Source organism: Enhydra lutris, unplaced genomic scaffold (genome assembly GCF_002288905.1).
Source record: "Enhydra lutris kenyoni isolate GAN:26980312 unplaced genomic scaffold, ASM228890v2 scaffoldscaffold71, whole genome shotgun sequence".
Taxonomy (NCBI): domain Eukaryota; kingdom Metazoa; phylum Chordata; class Mammalia; order Carnivora; family Mustelidae; genus Enhydra; species Enhydra lutris.
The window spans coordinates 6,984,853-7,006,908 of NW_019154155.1; the positions used below are offsets into that span (position 1 = coordinate 6,984,853).

The following is a 22,056-nucleotide window of genomic DNA, read 5'->3' on the forward strand; positions in this document are numbered from 1 at the left end:
TAATCCTTTTTATCATTATAGGAAGAGTCATTCTGGATAGCTGAATTTCTCTCTGCCAGGATTCCTTAAATGAAAAAAACTTAATACATAATATTAAACATACTTGAAGTAAAATGTTAAGTATTCCACATGTTTGCATTTTTTGAACAAAGAATTGTTACTTGAGATCTCTGATCCTTTTTTTTCCCTTCCATTTTCCCGCTTTTAAAACAGGAATGTCTGTCTATACTATACCTGTCCAACCAAAATATTTTAGAAGTGGATTAATTATCTAGTTTCACAGGTTCATGGTTGGAGAGGAATTTTACCCCCAAATGAATCATACCCTGAGTCTCAGCCATACTTGGTTTAGAAGATATTTAGGTGAGATTTTGGACTTGATGCTGGAATAGATTTAAGACTACGTTGGGATGGGATCTAAGACTAGATAGGTGAATGTATTTTGCATTTAGAGGACACGAATCTGGGGGGGGGTGGTTAGAGAGCAGACTGTTACAGGCTGAATTTTGCCACCCCCCCAACTCATGCTGAAGTCTTAACTCCTGTATCAGCTATATATATATATTTTTTTAAAGATTTTGTTTATTTATTTGACAAAGACAGTGAGAGAGGAAACACAAGCAGGGGAGGAGGGAGAGAGAGAAGCAGACTCCCCACTGAGCAGGGAACCCAATGCGGGGCTCGATCCCAGCACCCTGAGATCATGACCTGAGCCAAAGGCAGATGTTTAATGACTAAGCCACCCAAGCGTCCCTCAGCTATATTCTTTGTTGCAAATTTGTTGCTGCTGGATGCTTAGGAGCTTGTTCTTTGTCACCAAGTGAGTCTCTTTTGGGGGGAGATGGGGTAAAGGAGGACAGAAAATAAGATTCTTTGTGTAAGGGTATACAGCCAACTAATGAGCAATGTTGGAAAGATGGTCTGTAATACTTCTGAGACAAAATTCAGCTCACAGCAAAAAAAAAAAAAAAATGATGGTTCCTTAATAGTGCTCCAGTTTCAGTCCACTAACATAACAATGCCACAAGACCAATCCTAACAGGCCATGGAAGTTTTCTATTCTTTTGGATGTTCCTCTGTTACTGGATTATCATGCTCAGTAACTTAGTGCTAAGCTCTAACTTCAGTAATATACATCCAAATATACACATTTAAAGAGAATATGCCTTAATTCACTATAGAATTTAATCATTTAAAATGCTTACTTTTACAGCAACACTTAATTGCTCAAAACTATAGCCTGCTATCTTCAATGCTTCATCAATTTCTTCTGCAGTTTTAGTTTCCTAAGAAGGGGAAGAGGGTCCACATACAAATAAAAAATAAAAAATATAAAAATAGATGCTTATATACATTATATTAGTTGTAAACATACCAAGCTACAATTTTGATTACAAATGTAACACAGACCAAGAGAGAAACCAAGTAACAAAAATGACACTCTTAATCTTATATCCAGAAATTTAAAAACTACTAGCATTTTGATTAGAGATTATAGTATTCGAGACTTTTTTTTAGAGAACTTTTTGAAAAAGTGGTATATTTTGTGTAATCTTTTTTCAACTTAAAACTATCTTGGAAAATGTATCATGGTAATTAATGTACACACTAAAAAAAAGTTTTTAAAGGAGATTATAATTTGCCTATGTTAAAACTTAAAAGATATCAAGATCAAGTGATTTCTCCCTTCCCCTAGTTCATTAAAGATCTCTTTAATAATAGAATTTTGGAATTTGTTCTATTTCTGATCTTAAACTAAATACATTATTTAAAGTTATAGAAAAAGTTGAAATTCAGTGTTCCAACAATAACATCATCATCATCACAGTGAATTAATTAGGCCTTTTGGCTGCCATTAAAATGATTGGAAAAATTACATTGAGAATTTAGAAACCTGTACTTTACACAAGTTTCATATTATTTAGATTCAATAACTAGGTTCAAAGGGAAGAAGCTACATATGGTTAAATATTAGGAACACTAATAGAACTGGTCAAAGGGAGAATGGCTTGCCTCAGGAAAAATGAGAATCATTCAAGTATACTTAGAATAAGAGATTCAAGTAAAAAATGTAGGTTTACCTCACCTTTATGCTTCCAAAAAAAACCCCTGTAATTATAGCAACCTTGAGAGGAGAGAAGAGTAAAACTACCAGACACAAAGTAAAAATGTTTGGCTTCATCTTACTTCATGAGTAACATTTTTTCATACCGCTATTAGAGATGAGGAGTTCAAAATAGTCCTGTGTGTTGATGTTGAATGTTCTAAACCAATAGTTAGCTGATCAGAAGTCTTTTTAAAGTCCTGAGAACAAATCTTTATCCTGAAAAATGTCAAGCACATTATTTTAAGTACCACATTAATATAACAATTTTAAACTCCTATTCTGGTTGTTACTATCAAAAATAATTCATGTGACAACTTTTTTTTTTTTTTAAGATTTTTATTTATTTATTTGACAGAGAGATCACAAGCAGGCAGAGAGGCAGGCAGAGAGAGAGGAGGAAGCAGGCTCCCTGCTGAGCAGAGAGCCGGATGCGGGGCTCGATCCCAGGACTCTGAGATCATGACCTGAGCCGAAGGCAGCGGCTTAACCCACTGAGCCACCCAGGCGCCCCTCATGTGACAACTTTTAATAACAATTACAATGAGTTCTCAGTCATTGAGAACTGTCATCAGCCATGATGTCTCAGTCATCATCCAAAGAGAGTGAAACCATGGCTAAATATGCTTCCATATGAAACTTAATTTTACCAAGGGGCATCTGGGTGGCTCAGTCATTAAGCATCTGCCTTTGGCTCAGGTCATGATCCCGACTCAGGGTCCTGGGATGAAACCCCTGCACTGGGCTCCCTGCTCAGTGGGAAGCCTGCTTCTCCCTCTCCCAGTACCCTTCCTTGTGTTCCCTCTCTTACTGTGTTCTCTCTCTGTCAAATAAATAAAAAATATCTTTAAAAACGAAACTTAATTTTACCAAGAATTCAGCTTCTTAGCAAATCCCTAAAAAAGAAAAAAAATTCCATAGTATAAACTGTGCTAATTACCTCTCCTAATCTCCTAATTACCTCTCCTTAGCTGATGTTTTTTGGTAGAGAAGTTGACAGTCACTGAACTGTCTTTAAGCTCAATTACTTATGCATAAATGCCTGCTATTAATATAATATGCTTATGGATCTAGATAATTTGCAAAAAGGTAATAAATTTACTAGGTAAGTTAATTTGCAAAGAAAAAATTTGTTCCATTTCTTATCTAAACATGCTACAGTTTTTGCTTATTTTAAGGTTTTATTTATTTGTCAGAGAGAGAGAGCTTAAGTACACAAGCAGGGAGAGCAGCAGGCAGAGGGAGAAGCAGACTCCCCATTGAGCAAAGAACCTGGTGTGGAACTCGATCCCAGGACCCTGAAATCATAACCTGAGCTAAAAGTGGATGCTTAAATGACTGAACCACCCAGGCATTCTGAGTTTTTGCCTTTTTTTATCTTTATATTCCCATATTGGCTAACAGACAGTAAGCTCTTGATAAATGTTTGCTAAATAACTTAATCATAAGCCTGTAATAGTTTATAGAAGAAAGTATGTTTAAACATTACCTTTATAGAGGAAAAAAACAGACTTTAATTTTTAAACATTCATTACTTTGAAAAGTGAATATTCATGTTCTTGAAAACATGTGAATGCCTAAGTCCTTAGGAGTCCATTATTCAATTCCTGTTTCAAAATATATTTTTTTTAAGATTTCATTTATTTATTTGACAGAAAGAGAGAGATCACAAGTAGGCAGAGAGGCAGGCAGAGAAAGAGGGGGAAGCAGGATCCCCGCTGAGCAGAGAGCCCAATGCAGGGCTCAATCCCAGGACCCTGAGACCATGAATTGAGCAGAAGGCAGAGGCTCAACCCACTGAGCCACCCAGGCATCCCCGTTTCAAAATATTAAATATAAATTAAAATATAAATCAGGAAGGAATTACATTATTTTTAAACAGACTTATTCCTCAACACATAAACAACTATTTTAAACCAAACTCTACTGAAATTAGGGAATAGTAGTTTCTAATGTAAGTATACTTGACATGGAGAATTAAAAAAAAAATACAGTAATTTGGAAAAAATTTGAGTATTTTAAAATGGATTCATTTATTTCTGAAAGTGAAATTTTACTTTATAACCACACTAGATATTATATATATTTAGACAAGAATATAATCAGATTTAACTTGTGTAAGGTTTAAAAAATTAGAAAATTTCACAAAGAAGTCCAGATCTCTATCTTCTCTTGAGGGACTAAAAAGGAAGATTGGCAACACTGGTTTAGTCTTAACACACAGCAATAACTAGCTAGAGCTAAAAAGGGCCCACTTCCTTTGGAGAGGGTAAACCTTTGTCCCCACAATTCATACCACTCATTGTTTAAAATCTACCTTACCCAGTAAGTCATTTGCTGGACTGCCGTAGGTACTCAAATTTGTTGTGGCCAATGACTCACATGGAGCCATAAAGATTCCTAATGATTTACTCTAATCATTTCATTCAGAACACATGAAGGAAATGGCCGGTAGAATACAAATATAGGGGTTGGCATTCAGTAAGCCTGAACTCCACTGGTCCTGTCAATAACCAGTTGCCAGACTAAGTGGCTTACTACCTAAAGAGATAACTATAACTATTTTGATTTCTGTCTAAGCACCCATGTATGTCCAGAAAGAGAAGCTGCATCAGTAATGTGAAAAGCCACTGAATGGTAGTCTAAAAATTTTTGGATTTTATTTAGGTAGGCAATGAAGAAGCATGGAGAAGGGAAGAGTAAGGAAGTGTTAAGGAGGTAGTAAAAACAGAGTAAGAATTAAATAGGATAGTAAAAATGAAAGATAAATAATGGATATGAAAGATATTGTGAAAATTACAGTCTGCAGGAGGCAAAATGAAGAAGTTATGAGGAAATGGGGTGATTTACTGAGGCTTGGTGCCATTAACAAAATTGAAAGGTTTCAAATGAGGTTGTTCTTGAAAGTTTCCTGTGTTTCTTTTATTTCCCATGTAATTTATTACTATATTAAATATGCTCTAAAAAGTCAAAATTATACAAAAAAATATAATTGTCTTCTGAGTAGGGTCTCCATGAATTAACTGGAAGTCTCTTCAACTCTTATGAAGTTATACAGTAAAACTTTACTATTTTTTCACCGTAATCCATCCCATCCCATCCCATAGTCAACCCTAAATATAAATTTATCTAGTACTGAAACATGATTTCAGAAAAACCATAAAAATGTCAAAACATCATGGCATTTCATCTAACAAACATTTATTACATGTTTACTGTATCCAGCAGCAGGAATGTAGAAAGCAGTAAAATGTGATCCATGCCCTTACAGGGGCTTAATAGACTAGCAGAGGGAGACATAAATAAGTGCAGGGGCGCCTGGGTGGCTCAGTGGGTTAAGCCTCTGCCTTCTGCTCAGGTCATGGTCTCAGGGTCCTGGGATCGAGCCCTGCATCGGGCTCTCTGCTCAGCGGGGATCCTGCTTCCCCCTCTCTCTCTGCCTGCCTCTCTGCCTACTTGTGATCTCTGTCTGTCAAATAAATAAATAAAATCTTTAAAAAAAAAATAAGTGCAATAAAAAAGAACACAGGTGCTGGTCTCCAGCTGGGGTTATGTTTTTAAAAAAATCTCTGCTTCACTAATTGAAAAAAGAACTTTATTAATATATACGTATATAAAATCCTATTGAAGAAAGGAAAATGAGCAAAAGAACTCCCAAATTATTACTCTTCCTTTTATCAATCACCTCTCAAACCACCTCTTTCTAAAGTCCTCTACTATATCATGCTCATGATACTCTTAAGAATTAACACCTTTTGAAAGCCACAACTCTCAGCGAGCACCAATAACTTTTGCTAGAATGACATTCTCGGCTTTTCTTGCATTCTCCCCCACTCCACATTGAATAAGGACAAACTAATGCTTATTTAGGAGCTAGAGTCTCCATTTCACTAATAGTTAAGACAAATTATAAAAGAGCACTCTATAATGGGAGATATAGGCTTCCAGATGGAATGAAAAAGTCGCTGGAATAAAAAGTACAACATAGGGAATGTAATCAATGATACTGTAATAATGTAGGTGACAGATGGTAGCTACACTTGTGGTGAGCATAGCATAACATATAGAGAAGCTGAATCACTATGTTGTATACCTGAAAATAATGTAATAGTGTGTCAACTATATTTAAAAAAATTTATAAAGAGTACTCTATAAACAAAGGGCTAGAAACACTTATCTAAAAATGATATTTTATCAGTGATGCGACAATTATCCTTTCAGAAATACACTGAACTTCAAATACTGAAATAAGTACACATAAAACATACTTTTTAGGTTGCAGTTTTTCCATAAAAGAATCTTCTTTGATACATCCATCTGTTGGATAGTATCCTTGTCTCATATTTATAGTTGTAGCAATCTTAGGACAAAATAATAATAAAAAAACTAGTCATTCATAAATTCTGTTTATCCAGAATTCAAACTAGTGTGCCATTCATAGTAAACTTCTCTTTCAAAGAAAAAATTATAAATGTATGATATTTTTACCCTATTTTAATTTTTTAAGAAATCTACTCTAGCAGTTATTACTTAAATAGAACATTAAAACACTTCATTCTACCACATTCTACAGAATATACTTGTAAAAAGACTTTAAAAATCTACTGTAAAATTTTCACAATGACATTTCCAGTTATGTTCAAAACCTAAAATAATACTTAGGAATAAATTTAGTGAGAAAAATGTAAGTTCTAAGAAAAGAAAACCAAGTAATTTATGGGATCATACAACAAAAACAGAGTAAATGGAAAATCATTTCAAACTCCTAGACAAAAATTTAATATCCTAAATATAACTAATGTAAAATACAAAAAATTAACACAATTCTACAGTTCATATGGAAAATATACTATCCAAGAATTATAAAAATTTTAACATACCATTTAGTAGAGATTTATCCCACCAGAGCATAAAGCTAATGTAATTAAAATGCTAGGGTACCGGCATAATAAATGAATATAATACAGCCACATTCGTACGGGAGCTTAATACAGAATACAAGGGGCATTTCAATGAAATAGGATTATTCAACAGTGTTTTTTCATTCTGAAGAAAAAAGTTATATGCCTATGTTATACCATATAAATTAGATTTATATATATATATAGATATATATATATATATCTATATATATATATATATCTTAAACACAGTAGAAGTACAGAAAACACATATATAACTCTAGGATGGGAAGGTCTGCCTAACCAAAGAAAACCTAGAAACCATGAAGGAGGGGGAAAAAATGACTAAAAGAAACATTTCTGAATGGCTAAATGTAATAAAATTAAAAGTGAAAGACTGGGAGAAAATAGGATATACTGGACAAAGTATGAATATCCCTATCATATGAAGTATTCTTACAAGTTAGGAAAAAGACAATTCAAAAGGAAAATGTGCAAAGGATCTGAAGGGATCTAATAAAGAGAGGGAAGCTGATAAATCAGCATATAAAAGTGCTCAATTTCACTAATAATCAAGGAATTGAAGTGTAAAGTAAGGATATACCTACTTCAGGAGAAGTGGGGTACTCCATCTCAACTGGTCCCCCAAATTAAGCTAGAAACCTACAAAGCCACTCTGAAAACCCAGAAAATCAGCCTGATATATGATTATATACATCTGGATCTCTATGGGGGCAGAGGATCATCATACAAAGGATGGAGTTGGGATTGCAAAGACAGATACCTGAGAATAAACAGAAGAGGGAGGGAGCCACCAAAGGTAGCCACTGGAAAGTAATACCCCAGCACAAATGTGTCCTGCGCTTGGGAACCAGCAAAAGCTTGGAGACCAGTGGCTGCAAGACAGGGACTGATAACAGCACTCAAACAGAACAAATGGGCTTAAGAGACAATTGTCAGGCATCCTCAGGCAAGGATCTAAGCCTATGGTCCCTGGACCAGCCATAGCTGCTCCCCTGGCTGTACCTAATAGGGCTCGGTGTGGACTTGAGTCACTGGTCCCTGGGGCTGGCTGCCACCTCTGCCACCACCCTTGCTGAGAGGACCTGGCTTGGACTGGAGGCCATGGTCCCAGGAAATGCAGGCACTGAGGCGCCAGGGCCAGGCTCATCCAGACCAGTATCGCTTGCAGTTTTGGTGGCACAGGGGTGCAGAAACAATTGGGGGCCTCCATCGACCACTGGGAGTGTCACCTGGGGAGTGTACCATCTATGGGAGGCTGTGGTATTCAACTGTGTTGGCAGAGGTGGAGTCTGTGTGTTCTGGAGGATTCAGAGAGGAGCACTGTGGCTTCTCTCTGAGGTGAAGATTGGGTGCGGACAGTTTACTTTGCTCTGATACTCGGAAAAGGTGCAAAAAGCTGCCAGAGAACAAAAGCCTGAAAAACCCGTTTCCATGGAGCCCATCCCTGATAGGGGACAGGGCAACTCCGCCCAAGCAGCACTGACTGAAAAACAACGCAGCAGGCTCTGCCCCCAAAAGACAAGCTGAAAGAACAAGAGGACAACCACCACAGAGGCCCCATAAAACTTTAAAACCCAACACGAGGGAGAAAACAGTATATTGCCGCACAGCCTATATATTGCTTAGATACAATTTCTCTCTTTTTAAATTCTTTCTCATGATTTTTTTTTTTAACCTACTTATCATTTCAACTAGATGTTTAACCCACTGAGCCACCCAGGCGCCCCTCAACTAGATACAACATATTCAATAGTAACTTTTTAACTTGAACTTTTTCATACCTATATTTTTTTCCTCTTTTCTTAAATATACATAGATATAAGCTTCAATGTAGTCCTTCTTTCCCTATTCAATTCTATATATATATATATATATAGAGAGAGAGAGAGAGAGACATATATACACACCAGTTTTAATTTCCCTGTATCTCTAGGAAGTTGAATTCTCTAACAAAGATAAAATACACCCAGTAAAAACTGAAATACCCTCCCTCACCCCACATTGAGGGATTATAACCACCCTCCTTTCACCCCTCCCCTTTTAAAATTTTATTTTTGTTTTTTCCCCGGATCTGTTTTTGTTTTTATACTTTATAAATCTTACTCTTGGGGCTCATTTTGGCTTTTTTAATTTTTATTTTTGGTGATTCCGATTGCTCAGAACTTTCCCAGGGTGCACGTTGCCTGGATAATGGTTGATATATTTGGCTGTACACCTCCCAACCATAACAGAATGACTAGGAGGAGGAACTCTCAACAAAGAAAAAACCCAGAGACAGTGGCCTCTCCATTTGTCAGAAAATAGACCCCAGGGTAGCAGTTATGAAGACAATGCACATAGATTCATTAAGGGCAGAAGTGAGAGCAGATTGGTAGAACTTAAAAATGCTATCAGTGAGGTACATTCTAATCTAGGTACTCTAACAGAGTAAATAAGTCAGAAGAACAAATTAGTGATCTTGAAGACAAACTGACAGAAAAAAAAGAGCAGGAGGAGGTCTGGAACAAACAGCTTAAAATCCATGGAAACAGAATTAGAGAAATAAATGATGCCATGAAATGTTCCAATGTCATAATTACTGGGATCCCTGAGGGGGTGGGGTGGAGAGAGAGACAGAGACAGAGAACTAGAAGATTTATTTGACCAAATCAAAGCTGAGAACTTCCCTAATCTGGGGAATGAAACAAACAATCGTGTCCTAGCGGCAAAGAGGACACACAAGATCAATGAGGGAGACCAACACCCAGGCATGTAGTAGTAAAACTTGCAAATCTTAGAACCAAGGAAACCATTTTAAGGGTAGTTAGGAGGAAGAGATTCCTTATATACAGAGGGAGGAACATCAGAATAATGTCAGACCTATCCACAGAGACCTTGCAAGCCAAAAAGGGCTGCCAAGACATATTCAGAGAATATGCAGCCAGGAATTCTTTACTTGGCAAGGCTGTCATTCAGAATGGATGGAAAGATAAGAAGCTTAGAGGACCAGCAGAGACTGAAAGAATATGTGACCACTAAGCCAACCCTGCAAGAAATATTAAGGGGGGCCCATAAAAGGAGAAAGACCCCAAGAGTGATATAGAACAGAAATATACAGAGACTATCCACAGAAACAAGGACTTCACAGGCAACATGATGACAATCAAATATCACCTGTCAATAATCACTCTCAATGTGAACGGCCTAAATGTTCCCATAAAACAGCACAGGGTTGCAGATTGGATAAAAAGACAGGACCCATCCACACGTTGTCTACAAGAGACTAATTTTGAACCTAAAAATACATCCAAAGTGAAGGGATGGAGAACTATCTTTCATGCCAATGGACCTTAAAAGAAAACTGGGGTAGCAATTCTTGTTATCAGAAAATTAGATTTAAGCTAAAGACTATAGTTAGAGATACAGAAGGACACTGTATCATTCTTAAAGGTTCTATCCAACAAGAAGATCTAACAATTGTAAATATCTGTGCCCCTAACATGGGAGCAGCCAACTACATAAGCCAACTGTTAACCAAAATAGATATATTGATAATAATATATTAATTATAGGAGACCTTGACACTCCACTCTCAGCAACAGACAGATCAAGTAAGCAGAAAATTAACAAAGAAACAAAAGCTTTGAATGACTCACTGGACCAGATGGACCTCATATATATATACAGAACATTTCACCCTAAAATAGCAGAATACTCATTCTTCTCAAGCATAAATGGAACTTTCTCCAGAATAGTCCACATACTGGGTCACAAATCAGGTCTCAACCAATACCAAAAGACTGAGATTATTCCCTGCATATTCTCAGACCACAATGCTTTGAAACTGGAACTCAATCACAAGAAAAAGTTTGGAAGAAATTCAAACACTTGGAAGCTAAAGACCATCCTGCTCAAGAAAGTTTGGGCTAATCAGGAAATCAAAGAAGAACTTAATCAATTCATGGATACCAATAAGAACAAAGACACATCGGTCCAAAAACCTATGGGATATGGCAAAGGAGGTCCTAAGGGGGAAATACATAGCTATCCAAGCCTCACTCAAAAAAAACAGAAAAATTCCAAATACACAAACTATCTTTACACCTTAAAGATTTGGAGAATCAACAACAAATTAAACCTAACCCAGCATGAGGATGGAAATAATTAAGATTAGAGCAGAGATCAATGAATTAGAAACCAAAATACAGTAGAACACATTAATGAAACTAGAAGCCAGTTCTTTTAAGAATTAATAAGATTGGTAAACCATTGGCCAGACTTATCCAAAAGAAAAGAGACAGGATCCAAATTAATAAAATTATGAATGAAAGGGGAGAGATCATAACTAACACCAAGGAAATAAATATAATTATCAGAAAGTATTATCAACATCTCTATGAAAATAAATTAAGCAACCTGGAAGAAATGGATGCATTCTTGGAAACCTATAAACTACTGAGACTGAAACAGGAAGAAATTGATAACCTGAATAGACCTATAACCAGTAACAAGATTGAAGCAGTGATCAAACACCTCCCAAAAAACAAGAGCTCAGGACCTGACGGATTCCCTGGGGAATTCTACCAAACTTTCAAAAAAGAAATAACACTTATTCTCCCGAAGCTGTTTCAAAAAATAGAAACAGAAGGAAAATTTCCAGACTCCTTCTATGAGTATCAGCATTACCCTGATCCCCAAACCAGGCAAAGACCCCATCAAAAAGAATTTCAGACCAATATCCCTGATGAATATGGATGCCAAAATTCTCAGCAAGATCCTAGCTAATAGGATCCAAGAGTAATTAAAAGGATTATCCATCACAACCAGGTAGGATTTATCCCTGGGATGCAAGGTAGTTCAACGTTTCGCAAATCAGTCAATGTGACAGAACACATAAATAAGAGAAAAGAGAAGAACCACATGGTCCTCTTAATTGATGCAGAAAAAGCATTGGACAAAATACAGCATCCTTTCCTAATTAAAACTCCTCAGAGAACAGGGATAGAGGAAACATGTCTCAACTTCATAAAATCAATCTATGAAAAACCTACAGCAAATATCATTCTCAATGGGGAAAAGCTGAAAGCCTTTGCACTGACACCAGGAACACAAGGATGCACACTCTCACCACTACTGTTCAACATAGTACTAGAAGCCCTAGCAACAGCAATCAGACAACAAAAAGAAATGAAAAGGGGAAATAAAGCTCTGCTTGACCTTCAAAAAAAAAAAAAAAAAAGAAAAAGAAAAAGAAAAAGAAAAAGAAACGGAAAGGTATTCAAATTGGCAAAGAAGTAGTCAAACTCACTCTCTTCCCAAATGACGTGATACTCTATGTGGAAAAGCCAAAAGACTCCACCCCCAAACTACTAGAATTCATACAGCAATTCAGTAATGTGGCAGGTTACAAAATCAATGCACAGAAATCAGTTGCTTTCTTATACACTAGCAAAGTAACTGCAGAAAGAGAAATTAGATAATTGATTCCATTCACAATAGCACCAAAAACCATAAGATACCTGGGAATAAACCTAAAGTATCTATACTCAATGAACTACAAAACACTCATGAAAGAAACTGAAGAAGACACAAAAAGATGGAAAAACATTCTACGCTCATGGATTGGAAGAATAAACATTGTTAAAATATCTACATTGCCCAGAGCAATCTATATGTTCAACGCCATCCGGATCAAAATTCGACCAGCATTTTTCAAAATGCTGGAACAAACAATTCTAAAATTTTATGGAACCAGAAAACCTGAATTGCCAAGGAAATGTTGAAAAAGAAAAACAAAGCTGGGGGCATCACGTTGCCTGACTTCAAGCTTTATTACAAAGCTGTGATCACCAAGACAGCATGATACTGGCACAAAGACAGACACATAGACCAATGGAACAGAACAGAGAGCCCAGATATGGACTCTCAACTCCATGATCAACTTATCTTCGACAAAGCAGGGGAAAATATCCAATGGAAAAAGACAGTCTCTTCAATAAATGTACTGGGAAAATTGGACAGCTATGTATAGAAGAATGAAACTTGACCATTCTCATACCATACACAAAGATAAACTCAAAATGGGTGAAAGACCTCGATGTGAGACACGAATCCATCAAAATCCTAGAGGAGAACAAAGGCAGTAACCTCCTCAACATGGCCACAGCAACTTCTTTCAAGACACATCTCCAAAGGCAAAGGAAACAAAAGCAAAAATGAACTTTTGGGAACTTCGTCAAGATCAAAATCTTCTGCAGAGCAATGGAAACAGTCAACAGAACAAAGAGGCAACCCAAGGAATGGGAGAAGATATTTCCAAATGACACTACAGACAAAGGGGTGATATCCAAGATCTATAAAGAACTTCTCAAACTCAACACCCAAAAAACAGATAATCACATCAAAAAATGGGCAGAGGACATGAACAGACACTTGTCCAAAAAAGACATACAAATGGCTAGCAGACATGAAAAAGTATTCATCATCATTAGCCATCAGGGAAATTCAAATCAAAACCACATTGAGATACCACCTTACACAAGTCAGAATGGTAAAAATCAACATGGCAAGAAACAACATATGTTGGAAAGGATGAGGAGAAAGAGGAACCCTGTTACACTGCTGGTGGGAATGCAAGTTGGTGAAGCCACTTTGGAAAACAGTGTGGAGGTTCCTCAAAAAATTAAAAGTAGAACTACCCTATGACCCAGCAATTGCACTACTGGGTATTTACCCCAAAGATACAAATATAGTGAAAAGAAGGGCATATGCACCCGTGTTCACAGCAGCAATGTTCACAATAGCCAAACTGTGGAAAGAGTCAAGATGCCCTTCAAAAGAAGAATGGATAAAGAAGATGTGGTCCATATACACAAAGGAATATTACTCAGCCATCAGAAAGGATGAATACCCAACTTTTGCATCAATATGGATGGGACTGGAGAATATTATGCTGAGTGAAATAAGTCAACACAGAACATAAAATATCATATGGTTTCACTTATTTGTGGAACATAAGGAATAGCATGGAGGACATTAGGAGAAGGAACGGAAAAATGAAGGGGGAGAAATCAGAGTAGGAGGTGAACCATGATAGACTATGGACTCTGAGAAACAAACTGAGGGTTTTAGAGGGGAGGGGGTTTGGGGAACGGGTGAGCCTGTTGGTGGGCGTTAAGGAGGGCACAGATTGCATGGAGCACTGGGTGTTATATGAAAACAATGAATCATGGAACACTACATCAAAAACTAATGATGTACTGTGTGATGACTAAAATAATAATGATAAAAAAGGATAGATCTACTTCTTGCCCATCAAATTGCAAACTATTAAGCATAAATCTGACAAATTTGAGCATGGATTTGTATTGGAGTTAGAAATTCACAGAATTTGCTCATAGAATTTTTTTTGTAGGAGTGGTTTTGAGATTATATAAAGACAAAGTGAGAAATTTTGAAAATCAACTATATGTTTATAATAATGAGATTGGTTAAGAATTATAGCACTTTGGGGTCCTGGGTGGCTCAGGCATTAAGCATCTGGCTTCAGCTCAGATCATGATCCCAGAATCCTGGGATAGAGCCCAGGGCGTCAGGTTCCCTGCTCAGAGGGAAGCCTGTTTCTCCCCGTCCCACTGCTCCTGCTTGTGTTCCCTCTCTCACTGTCTCTCTCTGTCAAATAAATAAAAAAATAAAATCTTTTAAAAAAAATAATTATAGCACTTAAAGTGGTGCCTGGGTGGTTCAGTTGGTTAAGCATCTGCCTTGGGCTCAGGTCATGTTCCTGGGGTGCTGGGATATAGCCCTTTGTCAGGCTCCCTGCTCAGTGGGAAGCTGCTTCTCCCTCTCCCCCTAGCTTGTAGTTCCTCTTGCTCAAATAAAATCTTAAAAAAAAGAAAAAAGAATTATAGCACTTAATGTATAATGGTTTATTATGAAGACATTAAAAGTAATTGTAGGATATTAGCCAATATTTAAAAACTAAGCTAAGATCTATACATTAGGCATATCCATTATCTATTATTAAATGTGAACTCAATTTTGAGTTAAAATGCATCTTTCCTTCGACATAGTACTACCTATTGATTTAATTTAAATTTGCACACATAAAACTTTTTAAAAAGTAACTGTAGGACACCCTCATGAAAATAAGTTAACATTAATGTTGCTAAGAAAAATAAAGCAGACTTCTAAATGTTACAGCCTCCCACTTACATATACTTTTTTGGTGTGGGGGGAGGATATTCTGTCGAGGTTTTAGGTATAACATACTAAAGATATCCAAGTTTTATTAGATATTTGGGGTAAAGTGTTTCTTTTGACCATCACACTGACCAAAATGCTATTTTTAAGAATGCTACCCCCCAAATTGGGAGCTAAATCCTTAATTTCTATGTGCCGACTAATTTATCCCCCTTTGGTTTGACATTTCATAGTAAGAGATGAATGTTACTATGAACAGATTTGTTTATTTATTTATTTAAAAGATTTTATTTATTTATTTGACAGAGAGATCACAAGTAGACAGAGAGGCAGGCAGAGAGAGAGAGGAGGAAGCAGATTCCCTGCTAAGCAGAGAGCCCGATGTGGGGCTCAATCCCAGGACCCTGGGATCATAACCTGAGCCGAAGGCAGAGACTTAACCCACTGAGCCACCCAGGTGCCCCTATGAACAGATTTAATACAGAAAACCTCTTTCAGATAATTTAAGAAAGTATTAAATACAATTGACTTAAAATATTTCAGTTAAAATTGTATAAAGATTAACATGTAATTTACAAAATAGAGGTTCTCTTCCCACCCCCACAGCTTGTCATCTAAGTTTTATTTCTGGTTGGTTTTTTGGTTTGTTTTTTGTTAACTATAAATGAAAAGGTGTGGTAAATTTAGCCAGTATTTTATGGTTCCTCATTTCAGTGATATGTTTAACAAGGCTTCCCCACCCAAGAAAATACAATTATATTTCTTCTAGTTTACATTTTTAATTTGCATATTATTAACATTTCCAATCCACATGGGATTTTAATATATATAATCTATTGATTAGATAACTTATCCTTATCTCCTCATATAGTATATTTTTGGACTCAGGTCCAAAAAGTCAATACAGTATTTCTGGGATGATACCTAAGTATGATCCTCTGAACAAAATCTGCCATCTTGCTGTGCAAAATGCAGAATGGTTATTATTAACAATTAATATCAATCAAAAGCACAGAACAGATGTTATCAAAAACCATACAACTATGAAAAATAAAGAGATAAATCCATATTCACCCAAACTCAGAAATAAGAACAAAAGTATATCCATTATCCTGAGTGGAATCAATTTAGGTTTAAATTTGAAACAAACAGCATTATGTAGATCTTCAAAATTAAAGATAAATTATAAATACAAGGCTAATGTGAATATAGGTATTTATATCTTACTTTCTTTTTTTTTAAGATTTTATTTATTCGAGAAAGCACAAACAGGGGGAGCAGCAGAGAGAAAGAGAGGACGAAGCAGGCTCCCCATTGAGCAGGTAGCCTGATGCAGGTCTTAATCCCAAGGCCCTGGGATCATAACCTGCACCAAAGGTAGAGGCTTAACATACTGAGCCACCCAGGAGCCCCTAAATCTTACTTTTTAGAAAAGAGCACATAATACAAAAATAATAATCTACAGTACTGAAATATTCTATAAATTCATTCTTACTGATTCTTCCATTCCTTCTTTTTCCAAATAAATATTAGATATCAGCAAAAATCCCAAATTTTTAAAATAAAAGAGTGGTAACAATTTCAGAAAGGTTTCTTGAAGGGACTCCCTTAAGTGATCAGCCAGGGCGCCTGGGTGGTTCAGTTGATTAACCATCTGCTTTGGGCTCAAGTCATGATCCCAGGGGTCTTGGTATCAAGCCCTGCATCAGTGGAGCTCCCTGCACAGCAGGGAGGCTGCTTCTTCCTCCCCACACCCACTCGTGCTTTCTCTATCTCTCGCCTGCAAATAAATACAATTTTTTTTAAAAAGTAGTGACCAGCTTTAGTGCATCTGAAGAATCCAATTACAGTCCTTTGTCAATTCCCTGGGCTAACAGCACAAGGAAAATGGGAGAAAGGAGGGAAGGATAAGAAAAATCAGATCTTCCAAAGTCAGACCTAGTCAAAATGATATAAAATAGATTTATCACAAACCTAAAATCAAAACCAATATTTGTAAACATACCATAAACATTTGTATACGTTTTCCAAAATAATAGAAGTATAATGACTTAAGACCATTGAACATGAAATCATTTGCCAAAAAAGGGAAAAGTTACTGTTCTAATAAATTTGCCTGTTTTTTTGAATATTAGAACAGGATGAGTATAAGCAGAGACAGTTCCATCTGCCTGCTTATTCCCCTTCCCTTATTCTTTACCCATCACAAGAAAGAATTAGTCAGGGATGCTCCATTACAACCAAAGGAACAAGGCTCCCCTTTGCTTTAACTATGTAGTCAAACCACATGTGAGGAGCCCACTGACCAAAAAAAACCAAAACCAAAACAAACAAACAAACAAAAAACAAACAGGAGAATAGCTTTCACAATAAAGATCATTATTTGTAAAGTATGTAATTCCTAAATAGACATTTTTAATATGTAAATGTTTCTGCTATAATTAAAACCTTCACAAATTTATATAAATGTATGTATGTATATTTTTACCATGTTTAACCCACAAGCCAATTAATCCACACCTAAATAATCACGGGTCGATTATAACACTTATTTTAATGGTTTTGAAGCCTATAGAGAATTTCTATATAATCAAATTTGACTCTTATAATCCAAAGAAAAGCCTGTATTATTTCCAACTCACAAATAAGGAAATTCAGGCTTAGTGTGATAGAACTAGGACTGCATTCCAGGTCTCCTGTCTCTGTATTGTTTTTCTCATTGACCCAGTGGAAACAAACAAATCCTCAATATCTGGTTATCTCAAGGGGAATGTTAACAATTTAGAGATTAAGACAATTTTCTAGGGACATACTATATAAATTGAATACATTTGTATTTGTAGCAAATGCAAAGATGTTCATTAAATTTTACTTGAAATCCTGATTTGTTCTCATTATCATGGGTCTACCGTGTAACTATTTTTTTTAGTGTCTCTGAAGTTAACTTGAGGCCACTATTTTGCTCCTCTTTTTTAAACTATGGCATCTTTTACAAATGCAGATTTGATGACACACAAAGATTGAGGGCCAGGGGAGTGCAAAATTTGATTGCGTGGTATTGGTGTGGTAAAGAAGGGTAGGAATTTGAAAGGAATGTACTTAAATAAAAATAAAGAAAAAGGCAATTTTCCACAGAAGTCTCCAAAGAGTAAAAAAATAGGTAGGCTGATTAATACAGAACTTTAACTCTGTATTCTTTTTGATCACTCTGAACAATTATAAAATGACTCAGAAAGGCTTTATCTTTTGTTAAGCTTCCTTAAGAGTCAGCAGCAAAAATGCAAGTTTTTAGGTTCCAACTAGAAGTATGTTTTCTATAACATCTTAACCTTTAACATTAGGTTGTAATGTATTAAAGATGAAAGATGATAAAACTTACCTCACAATCAGGGCATATAATTGTGCTGTATTCTTCAGTTATTAACAAGCACAGTTCACAAAAAGCATGTCCACATTGAAGTTCATGGTGGTGACCTATTGATGAAATTCTGTTGTTAAACTTTTAGCAATTTGTTAGCGTTGAATAAATCGAATTGAATGGATTGAATGACGCATTAATCAGAGGGGAAAGTTAAAGAGGACGCTCATTTACAAGAAAAGATATCAAGTTTCATTCGAAATGTAGGAATTACTAAACAAAATTCAGGAGAAACTACGTAAGTCAGGAAAAAAAAAAAAACCAACACCAGATCAAAAACCAGGCAGTACTATGTAATATAGTTTGCACTAATTTAGTTTTTGGTACCTATAATCTTTGAATTTGCCATATCTTATAATGATACAAAATATTCTGACATACTTTATTTGATCTTTGTAAATATCACAGCTAAGCAGACTTGGGAAGGTTATATTCAACTTAGAAAATGGTAAGTATTTTGGTGATCTGGCTAAGTAAATGGTATAATCTAGACTCCAGCCTAGTTCTGTTTCCAAGCCCAATATTCTTTCTACTTGATACTATTGCCTCTACTAATTTATATTTCCAACCCTGTGAAGGGAGTAAGGAGGGCAGATGAGACACTGGAAATACCCATCTCTTATAATGATCTAAGATAATGGCAAGGACAGAAACCAGATGCTACTATTGTTACACACACATGACCCACATAAAGATCATTCTCACAAACCCAGAGTTTATGAGGGGAAATACCATAATCTTGAGTGAAAACCTAATATCAAGATTTTAATGCTCTAAACAGAATTTGACATTTATCATAATAAACATATTTGTTTTAGTTATGTAACAGGAAAAGTTGTCATTTTAAAAACACTTTGCAAGAAAAAAGGAAAAGTATTAGATTAAATCAGTCATCTTTTACTGGCAAAAAAATTAGTGTTCTTGTTGATTTATAAGAATTATATTCTTTTGACTAAAAAAAGCTTTAGTTTTCAAGCCAAGTGAAATATATGAAACTTGCTTATGACCAAGCTAAATTTAAAGTTCTATTTAAATTCCAGAGATACTACCAAAGAAATAAAATTTGTTTAACTGTTCTATCTTTATAAATTTTCTGATATTGTTCAAGTCTAATTTGTGGTGCATCACAGCTTACAAAGCACTTTCACAATTTTTTATGCAGTAAACACCATCTGGAGTATTTCTGAGCATTGTAATACAAACATATGGAAGAACGAGTGATTTTAAAAGGTCCTGTTGTAAACAACTTATTTCTTTCAAACACTGGAGATTTTCTATGTAACAGCAGTGATTAAAAACAAAACAAAACAGTTGAAGAAGTTTGCCTCTCCACCCTAAAATACAACCAACTTTCTCTACAAAGGTCCATGTCCCTTAAACAGAGTCCATCTTGGAGGACTGAGAAAATTAACGACTTTCACTTTGAAAGTATAAACATTAAACAGTCATGGGGTTTGTAATAAGACTTCATTCAGCAGCTGCAGTTCGAAATTCAACAGCTCCTCTCCATCAGAGACAGCACTCTCAGGCATTTTAAATTAAAGTAATTGAACGTGTCTTCACTTGAGTAGATTCTAAATTAGATCAATAAGAGTGCAGTGTATTTTTCCTCTCGACGTACAAAGAAAAACACAAGATGCACAACAAAAACAAATCGTCTCCCAAACAATGCCTTAAGCCAAATTGAGCAATAATGCCTCCCTCCCAATCCCAAACACCTGTTTTTTTAATCCAGGAGAATTTTAAAGTGGTCTACCTGTTACTCCTACAAAAAAACTACACAGGAAAATTAAATTTCATTACTTCTAGATCATGAGACCATGGGCTAAATTTTTACATCTACTCTTCCATGAACTTGTGAACCTGGGGAAGTTTTCGAAATAGTGCTTAAGAGAGCTCACACACTATCCCCTAACAGAATCAGTGAAAAAAGAGGAGATGCAGGGTGGGAAAGCTCTGGCGAGGCACGGAACCACTAACAACCGACCACAGAGGATTTCTTAGCTGCCCTGAGGGTGGGCCCAGTTTTCATAGTTTCACAGTTTTCACGGTCCATATTGCTGCGGCAACTGAACAGCCGCCCTTCATTCCCCAGTCTCCCCCACCCCCCCACCACATTGCCAGCTCACTTGGCTTTCAGACCTCCGGGTGGGCCTCGCTTTCAGGTCTCCGCACCCAGCAGCCTGATTGGAATGGAGCCCTTGAAGGGCCGGTGGCCAAGCAGAGCAGGGCCCTAGGGGGACCACCCTCAATCTCCTCACCAGAAACTCTGGACACCGTTCTTCCACACTGAGTACACTGAATCTTAGCAGTACCCCAGGGCCGACTCTTCCTCCCCATCTGTTGATAAGAAGACAAGGGGAATCGAGCTGTAGAAGCTTCCGCCGCCATCTCTGTCCCCTTTTGGCTCCGAAGACCGGTACCACGTGCCAGTCCCGGCGTCCTTCGCGGCAGCTACCAATCATCAAAGGCAGGCATCTCCAGATAGCCAATCAAAGTGATGAAAGCCCGCCTCCTCAGCTTGCCTTGCTGGGGCGTCGTTCCAGGTGCTGGGATGGCTGTTTGCGGTTTTGCTTTTGGGCGGTTCCGTTCTGAGAAAGGACATCACAAGTTGGGAACCTTTTTACTTACAAATCTTTACTAAAAGCCCACCACTTTAGCACTCTTACTGCATTGAAATTCAGATTTCGCATATTATTACTTACGTTGTTGTTGACTTTTGTTGACAGTCTTTTATACTGAAGTAATCCATCTTCCCTTAATGTGTCAGGGCCAAAAGCCTACACCGGTGTGCTAGGCGTTTGAGGGTGTGGCTAATAGTAACCTTACTGGAGAACTTATCAAAAGCTACTGGTGGGGAGAGTCCGTTTATGATTTCAAACTAAGGCCTGGTCATGTTTAACATTTGTTGAGCATAATGGTGTACAAGACTCTGCTGGGAGCAGTTGGGGATGGTAAGAATTTTATAAACTAACTTGTTCCTGCTTGAGAGGTATGTAACCCTCTACCTAGAACGGTAACTTCTGGTAGGGTAGCTTGTGTTCAGTACCAGAGGAGGGTTAGAGACAAAAACAATTACTGAATTCCGAGAGATGATGTCAGTGTGATCCTATAGTGGTATGAAAAGCATTCCTAGAGGACATAGGGGTTTGCTTTAGACCTTAAAACCTGGATAGGACTAACTAGTAAACAGAAAATCCGGAATTCCGGAGAGAAAGAATGGCATAAACAAAGGAAAGTAGGTGGGAGATACAGTGGCCTCTTCAAGACTTATTTTTCAGCCATTTGGTGGGAGCATTAATTTCCTTAAAGTAAATTTTTTGGAGAGGTATGTTGGGGTCGAATTTTGGAGAGTCCTAAATGTTGTACTAAGGAGTTTGGACTTTACCCTTTAAGCAGTAGAATGCTGGTGAAGTTGTATGAGCAAG

The 22,056-nt window shown here is 36.7% G+C and overlaps 1 protein-coding gene across 1 annotated transcript in view; it reads right to left on the reverse strand.

The window, feature by feature from the left end:
• The window catches only part of LOC111159926 (ring finger protein 17), a 162,528-nt gene extending 141,509 nt beyond the window's left edge, over window positions 1-21,019 (reverse strand). Inside the window, exons 1-5 of the mRNA XM_022522609.1 lie at window positions 20,890-21,019; window positions 18,590-18,684; window positions 6,373-6,464; window positions 2,212-2,323; window positions 1,206-1,286 (exon numbers count right to left, since the gene is read on the reverse strand). Coding sequence (XP_022378317.1) covers window positions 1,206-1,286; window positions 2,212-2,323; window positions 6,373-6,464; window positions 18,590-18,684; window positions 20,890-21,019 — 510 coding nt within the window. The remainder of the gene's footprint in view (window positions 1-1,205; window positions 1,287-2,211; window positions 2,324-6,372; window positions 6,465-18,589; window positions 18,685-20,889) is intronic.
• Between the last annotated feature and the right edge of the window lie 1,037 nt (window positions 21,020-22,056).